Source organism: Sinocyclocheilus rhinocerous, unplaced genomic scaffold (assembly GCF_001515625.1).
Source record: "Sinocyclocheilus rhinocerous isolate Xijiao unplaced genomic scaffold, SAMN03320098_v1.1 scaffold1115, whole genome shotgun sequence".
Classification (NCBI taxonomy): domain Eukaryota; kingdom Metazoa; phylum Chordata; class Actinopteri; order Cypriniformes; family Cyprinidae; genus Sinocyclocheilus; species Sinocyclocheilus rhinocerous.
Genome location: NW_015658514.1, coordinates 575597 through 584020, shown reverse-complemented (window position 1 = coordinate 584020; position 8424 = coordinate 575597). Strand labels below are relative to the sequence as shown.

The 8424-nt window shown below is 38.7% G+C and overlaps 1 protein-coding gene across 2 annotated transcripts in view; it reads left to right on the top strand.

Moving 5' to 3' along the window:
• fbxo3 (F-box protein 3) overlaps nt 1-8424 on the top strand; it is an 18372-nt gene that overhangs the window by 2342 nt on the left and 7606 nt on the right. For both annotated transcript variants that reach the window (XM_016530783.1, XM_016530782.1), the window contains exons 2-8: nt 1608-1697; nt 1835-1998; nt 2105-2219; nt 2893-3097; nt 4048-4093; nt 4189-4273; nt 5110-5232. In XM_016530783.1, the coding sequence (XP_016386269.1) occupies nt 1608-1697; nt 1835-1998; nt 2105-2219; nt 2893-3097; nt 4048-4093; nt 4189-4273; nt 5110-5232 (828 nt within the window). The remainder of the gene's footprint in view (nt 1-1607; nt 1698-1834; nt 1999-2104; nt 2220-2892; nt 3098-4047; nt 4094-4188; nt 4274-5109; nt 5233-8424) is intronic.

Below are 8424 nucleotides of genomic sequence, written 5' to 3'. Positions count from 1 at the left end.
TTTAAAGGGGTCATATGGTGCTGCTAAAAAGAACATTATTTGGTGTAATGAAATGTGTTTATGCGGTTTAAAGTTAAAAAAACACATTATTTTCCACATACTGTACATTATTGTTTCTCCTCTATGCCCCGCCTTCTGAAATGCGTCGATTTTTACAAAGCTCATCGGTCTGAAAAAGCGAGGTGTGCTGTGATTGGCCAGCTATTCAGTGCGTTGTGATTGGCCGAATACCTCAAGCGTGAGACGGAAATGTTACGCCCCTCACCATACTGTGTTGATGCCGTGTCCGGCCGGAGCGACGAGACATAAACATTAAAACCCATTACAAATGAGGCATTTGTTGCATCCAGTGGGGACATAATTACTGATTATAATTGTCTTTTTTGTCTTTTTACGCGTTGCGTTGCATTGCATCGCGCCGCGTAAACATAAAACTCTGTCTGCCAGAGAAATGAGAGAAATGACAAACAACAAGTGCTAACGTTAATCCACACTGCCCAAAACTCGCGTTTGAATCATCAGTGGCAAATCCTTTAAATGAAAACGTACTTACGTGAGTCAGAACTGCCGGCATTTTAGTCTAACGTTACTCTCCCAGGATCAGTAAACAGTCCTCCATAAAATGTGCTGGCGATCCACAGCACTAAGTTGAAGTATTCCCTCAGCGACCAGCACAGATCAGCTCTAGGCATGACGAATGAGCTGAGGCCGGGCTAGAGTGAGCTGAGGCGGCGGGGTCGAGAACGGCGCGCCCGGCGGCAACCACATGTGACAACCCCGGGCTGGACTCCGCTTTGTCTACGGTGAAAGTTGATGTATTTCCTCAGCGACCCATCCTCTTTTGGAAGGCCAAACAAAGTAGTTTCGCTTTCACAACGAAGCACACAGCGTCTTCACGACATGGCGGCAGTGGCAACAACAATACTACAGCGAGAAATAAAAGTTACGTCTTCTTTCTTTGCGTGAACATTTGGGTGGCGTTATGCAAATCTTCCCAGATCGTGACGTAGGTATGTGGGGGCGTGTTAGAACGAGCCATTTTAGGTAGGCGTGGCTGACTCTGAACTTTTATAAAGAATATCTCTTTGGATTTGAGACTTTAGTCTTTGCAACTTTACAGATCTTCTTTATGCACCAAGAGCTTGTAACACTCCAAAGAGAAAGGAAAAATTTAAATTGCATCATATGACCCCTTTAAGGTACTTTTTTAATTATTATTATTATTATTTTATTTTTTATTTTTTTAGAATTTTACCAAATCTAACGTTACCTTAACTTTGAACTATATTTCCCCCCCTTGAAAACCTAAATAACTGTTTTTGTTTTTTTTTCAGTTAATTTAAAGTATAGTGGGAACCTTTAATAATGACAGATGTTTAATTTTTGGGTAAACTATCCCTTTAACTTTAAGATTTTTACTTAATAGTTTGAGAATAGTAAGTCCATCACAATTACACTTTGTACCACATTATACAAAAATCCACTTCAAGGCCATGATCAGATGTTTTAACATATGAAGCGTCGCCTGAATAGCCTATGTTTCCAGAATCTCAAGTAGTTTGAGTAGTTGAAGGTGTTTTTGTTGATCTGGCTTGTTCTTTTCTCAGCTGCAGTTTTGTAAGTCGTCGACTCAATGAGCTGACAGGCCATAACCCCCTATGGAAGAGACTTTGTCAGACGCACTGGCTCCTTACAGAGTAAGCTAACTCCTCATGCCCTCAGAACTTTTGATTCATTTATGGCATATGCATTTTTCTGTCTTTTTGTTGCATTTTAAATTTGTTGTAATCAAAATACAGTGTTGATGACATGATTTTTTTTTTTTTTTTAACAGGGCAGACAAAACCCATAGAGGCTTGGCATGGAAGGAGCTGTTTCGGGAATATTATGCTGATCTGGGCCGTTACATTGACTATTATAAACCTCTCAAGAAAGCCTGGGATGACCTGAAGAACTACCTGAATCAGAAATGTCCCCGAATGATAGCTTCACTTAAAGGTTTGTCCACACTGTTACTCATCCAACCATATTTTGAAAACCTGTGGGTGTTTTTTTCATAATATGAGTGCTGTCCACTGAATAATTTGTTTCCTTTTCCTTGAAGAGGGAGTGAGGGAGGAAGAGCTAGACACCATTGAGGCCCAGATTGGTTGCAAACTCCCTAATGACTACCGTTGTTCCTATAGGATACACAATGGACAGAAACTGGTGGTCCCTGGGTAAGACTTCTGTGAATATGATGTTGATCATTTCAAAATCCTTTTTACATTTTTTTTTTTTGCTCGTAATTTACTTGTCAATCATTAAAACATGATTAGAAAATTAAAGTAATTATTTAAATGATCATAACTGATTTGAATAACATTGATTGTACACAAGCAAGCGGACAAACTTAATTTACCGTCATCGGCCTCTGATCTTAAAAACTGCCATATTATCTTATGTTATCAACAAATGGCAAAATGAATGGGATCAGTGTATGAACAACTAACTGTATGAAATTATCAATAATCACTGCGATCAGATCATATATACACCATATTCAATAGGACACTCCAGAGTCACACAAGTTGGTTCAAGTGAAGATCCACTGATATACTTCTCACACCAGAGTCCAATATCTCTTAAATATATTTGATTCAATTGTGTTGGTAGTACTCTCAGGAAACTAGCAAACACTTTTTAAGAAATTCTTAACAGAGCCAATCCTTAATCTGACTTTTTATCTAAAGTATACTTCAAAAACCTCATTAAGGTTTTTAAATTGTGCACTTATAGTATTTAAACTTGTTTCTCACCTTGAAAATAACCAAGGAAGCTGGCATGGAGTTAAAATGTCAATAAACCTTTAACATTATCATAACTGATCTTTGCACTACCTCCCCTCCACAGGCTGATGGGCAGCATGGCTTTGTCCAATCACTATCGCTCTGAGGACCTGTTGGATATTGAGACAGCAGCGGGGGGATTTCAGCAGAGGAAGGGAATGCGGCAGTGTCTTCCACTCACATTTTGCTTCCACACCGGCCTCAGCCAGTACATGGCCTTGGAGAGCACAGAGGGACGAACACGCAGTGAGATCTTCTATCAATGCCCGGTTAGATCACCACCCTCAGACCACAACAATCTACCATGCATAAACATGCATTTATGTAGGGCTTGCGAACAGTTATGAAAAGTGAAACTCTGATACAAACCATATAGTTGCTGGAGACTAAATGGTAATGTTACAGGAATAGTTTACCCAGAAATGAAAAATTTGCATAACATTTACTCACCCTCAGGTCATCTATGATGTAGATGAGTTTGTTTCCTCATCAGAACATATTCGGAGAAATTTAACATTACATCACTTGTTCTTCAGTAAGTGCTCTGCAGTGAATGGGTGCTGTCAGAATAAATAACATCTGATTAAAAAACATCACAATAATGACAGAGATCCATCTATTAATTTCATGTGAATTGAAAAATCTGCATGTTTGTAATAAACCCATAATTTAGACGTTTTTACTTTAAACCATTGCTTCAGTAAAGTACGAGTCCTATTTGTAGTATTGGGTTCTCCAGCAAAAAAGTTACCTTGTCTGAATCAGGAGAGAAATAAGTACAGATCAAGCACCACTTAAAAGCGAAAACAGTCTAAAACAGTTCTTTGATTATTATATCATTCTGATGGCACCCATTCACTGCAGAGGTTCCTTTGGTGAAGAAGTGATGCTAAAGAGTAATGATAAATTCCTCAAATCTGTTCTGATGAGGAAACAAATTGATCTACTTGGATGGCCTGGAGGTAAGAGTAAATTTCAGTATATTTTCATTTTTTGGCTGAATTACTCCTTTAAAAGGCCTCCCAACTGCATTGTAGCTGACAGGTGGTGACTCAGTTCACCACATCAAGTACCACTCTGCTTGTGCATGAGGCTGAAGCACAAGATGAAAGAGGGGTATTTTTCTTGCGTTGTTGCTGGTTGACCAGTAGGAGGTGCGCTTGTCTTGTGTATTACAGCCCTTCTTGCTAGCTCTCATTTATGACTTTTTTTCTTACAGGATCAACTGGCACAAGATCCCTCTGCGATTGACATGTTCATTACGGGTAACAAAGTGCAAAAGCTTTCATTACTGCATTGCAGTTTTATAAACCGTCTCAGATTATATGAACTCCTCTCTCTCCTCTTTTCTTTTTATCAGGTCCTAATTTTACTGAGTGGTTTACTTCCTATGTTGACAATGTTGTAACAGGAGAATACCCCATCATTCGGGACCAGATCTTCAGGTGGTCCATCTTTCGTTATCTTACATTTAAGACTGTCAGTCCAAATCCGATTTTTGTACATATCCGATTGGACTCCGATCATATTTAGCAAGTCTGAAAGACAAAAAAATCATGTGAAATACAATTTCTACAAATCCGTTTCAAGCTCACTCCATATGTGATTTGAAATCCTATTCAAATCGCTTTTCTGGAAATCTGTTTCTGTCTGACCACTCAGATCAGATTTAGCGTAGCTTTTTTGCTTGTCACTTTCTCACACCACGTATAACGTAAATACGTCATACGTTGTTTGTAGAAAACATGCTTAATTTCTTTGCAGAAACAAGGCTGTGTTGTTGCGAAGTGCAAGTCAAGTGGAAAATGACAATGTACTGCTGGTCTACCCACCTCTTTGAGTTTTGAGATCGGAGGAGATGGCAGCATGGAATGAATCTGCACATTCCAGCTTCCTACGTTTCTGCCGCTGCCTCATAAGATGCATATGATCCAGCGCAACTGCAATATGTTGTCACAATGTAAGACAGCATCTGTTTTGCAAACTGTATTGCTGTTATGGTTGTTTTTAGCGTATGCATACCAAATGCAATGTCATTGCCATAAAAACCAATGCAGATAGTAAAACGAAAAAGCGCCATGGGGACACAAAGCGTGTCAGAATATATGCGATACACAGTGTGGACAGTCAAACATTTAAATCAGATTTCAATCAGATATGCAAAAAATCTGATTTGGACTGACAGTCTGAACAAGGCTTTAGTAACTAATGTCAGCATTTAAAACTACAAAAGCATATTATAAGTGCCCCACTACATTTTATCCCCTTTATGTTTGTTCAGGTATGTTCATGACAAGCGCTGTGTGGCAACCACTGGTGACATCACAGTATCAGTCTCTACCTCCTTCCTGCCAGAGCTCAGTTCAGTCCATCCACCACACTTTTTCTTCACCTATAGAATCAGGTACTACGTAAATCCACACATTAATTTGGCTTTGTTATCTGAATATTTAAGAGCTGAGCTATGCATGAATGCTTTCCCAGGCCTGATAATAGCCTTTGCCGATGGTGATGAAAGATACACTGTGATATTTTTGACTTTGATAAAGTGAAGAACATTTTGCCTTTTGTTTTTTGTTGTTTTTCTTTTGGCGTGTAGCGTGCGATTTTCTGAGATTTTGTCTAAAATGATCACAGCCATGACAGAATTAAGTTTTCCACTGAGGCCATATTTGTCCCCTTAATCTGATTTCAAAGCAATTTTTACCTTTTATAAGGGCATTTCTGGTCTTCTTAAATGTATGCATCATGTTTTTTATTGAACTGTTACATTTAACCAATAAATTCAATTAGAATAATGAGATGATGTTACCAATCAAATGAAATCCACATCAACAACATCCATTTTTCCATTAAACTGACTGTTTAATGCAACTTAGAGGTAGCTTAACCTTTGTGCGTCCCTCGGGTCATTTTGATCCGAAACTGATTTTTAAAGAATTTTTAAAAATTGTGTTTTGATCGTTATGGTTCAAGGCTTCTTTACTTTTGTCACACTTGCACCGGGAATACACAAAAAAAAAATTGAGTGGATTCGAGGAGTTTATGTGGGTGTTATAAAAAAAGTAACAAAAGTGTCCACACAAAAAGAATGGATTCGCGGAGTTTATGTGGGTGTTATAAAAAAAAAAGTAACAAAAGTGTCCACACAAAAAGAGTGGATTCGTGGAGTTTATGTGGGTGTTATAAATAAAAGTAACAAAAGTGTCAAAACAAAAAGAGTGGATTCGTGGAGTTTATGTGGGTGTTATAAATAAAAGTAACAAAAGTGTCAAAACAAAAAGAGTGGATTCGTGGAGTTTATGTGGGTGTTATAAATAAAAGTAACAAAAGTGTCAAAACAAAAAGAGTGGATTCGTGGAGTTTATGTGGGTGTTATAAATAAAAGTAACAAAAGTGTCCCTCGCGGGTCATTTTGACCCCCATAGGAATGAATGGAATGTACGAAAAAACTGTGTTTTTTATTATATTTGATTTTTTTTTTTTTTATATACAAAATCTGGCACAATCCAGTAAAGATTTATACCCAAACGAAGGGCTGAGCCTACAGAATTACCCCAGTTCAGAAAACACTCACACTCCCATACATCCATACATACATACATACATACATTACACACGCTCAAACACACACATAGTACACACACTCCCATAGAAACACATTATAATGTTTGATGTTTCTGCTGGGAACTGACTGTCATTTTGCAATATTTTTTTACTTAAAACCGTTAAATTTGAGTGATGTGGTGGAGACCAATGAGTTTATATCATATTTAGATTTTTAAATATATATATTATATTTATTACATATTTATGAAATTGTATGAATATTCATATGTTTGTTATAATTGAGTTTAAATAAAAAAATTTCCCCCACAAAATATAGATTTTTTTAATGTCTCAATATATATGTTATCAACCAATTTGAAGCGTCAATATGCCCATATTTTAAAGGGGTCATCAGATGCAAAATTCACTTTTGTTGTTGTTTGAACATAAATGTGTGTTGGAAGTGTGTGTACACATCCACTCTATAATGATAAAAATCCACCCAGTGGTTTTTTTAAAATCCCCTTTCTCAAATCAGGCTGTTCTGAGATTCCTGTGTTGATTGACAAGGCCGTCTTACCTTATCTGAGCAGCTGAAGATGCAGAGGATTAATGTTACTTTCGTTTTTGAAAGGAATGCGCCTCCCGATCTGCCTAAATGCATTTAAGTTCACGCAAATCATTCATGATCCAGCTTCATCAACAGAAGTGAGTATAAGGTTTTTTTTTATGAGTCTTTGCAAATCGCCTTTCCTAATAATGTGCTAGTTAGCCAGTTTCACGGCTGAAGTTTACAGTCTGCTCGTCACTCCACGGAAGAGAGGGGCGGGGTCAGCAGAGCTTATTAGCAAAAATCCCTATTTTAAAATCCCCTTTCTCAAATCAGGCTGTTCTGAGATTCCTGTCAGAATGACGTAGTTCTGCACAGGCCCCTCCCACAATAGTTGATTGACAAGTCCGTCTTACCTTAGACCCTCCCTGAGTGAGCTGTCATCAGTCCGCCATTGTGTCGACTCCGGTGCAGGAGAAGACAAGAATGACTCCTAAGCGAATTAAGTGTTTTGTTGTTGGATGTAATGAACATAGCAGTCGTCATTTACTCCCGACATCTGAGCAGCTGAAGATGCAGAGGATTAATGTTACTTTCGTTTTTGAAAGGAATGCGCCTCCCGATCTGCCTAAATGCGCTTTTCCTAATAACGTGCTAGTTAGCAAGTTCCGTGGCTAAATGCGGCTAAAGTAAACAGTATGGCTCATCACCCCAAGGAAGAGAGGGGCGGGGGGGGCAGAGCTCATTAGCATTTAAAGCAACATGGACTAAAACCGCGAGCTGAAAACAGAGCTGATTTTGACAGGGTAAAAAGGGTGTTTTTTACACTACCATTGAGAAATTTTAACCAAAGTATGTTATAGACTTTTCATTAAGAACCTAAAGAATCATATCAACTTGTGGAAAATGGGCATCCGATGACCCCTTTAAATGTTTCACTTGTTTGGCTGAGATGGTCCTCACTGCAGAACACAAGATCCAGTGGGCGTGGTTGGATCCAGATTCAACTCCTCCCACCTTACAAATACCTAAACCTACCCATCTCCACCCCCGATCCCTAAACCCACCCTTCTCCATCCATAAACCTACCAATCTCCACCCCTAGATGTGGATCCAACCACGCCCCCTGGATCTTGTGTTCTGCAGTGAGGGGCTACTGGTTTGGCTCAGTTAAAGGGGTCATATGATGCGATTTAAATTTTTCCTTTCTCTTTGGAGTGTTACAAGCTCTTGGTGCATAAAGAAGATCTGTAAAGTTGCAAAGACTAAAGTCTCAAATCCAAAGAGATATTCTTTATAAAAGTTAAGAGTCAGCCACACCTACCTAAAACAGCTCGTTCTAACACGCCCCAACATACCTACGTCACTATGTGGGAAGATTTGCATAACACCGCCCAAATGTTCACGCAAAGAAAGAAAGCATAACTTTGATTCTCGCTGTAGTATTGTTGTTGCCGCCATGTTGTGAAGACGCTGTGTGTTTCGTTGTGAAAGCGA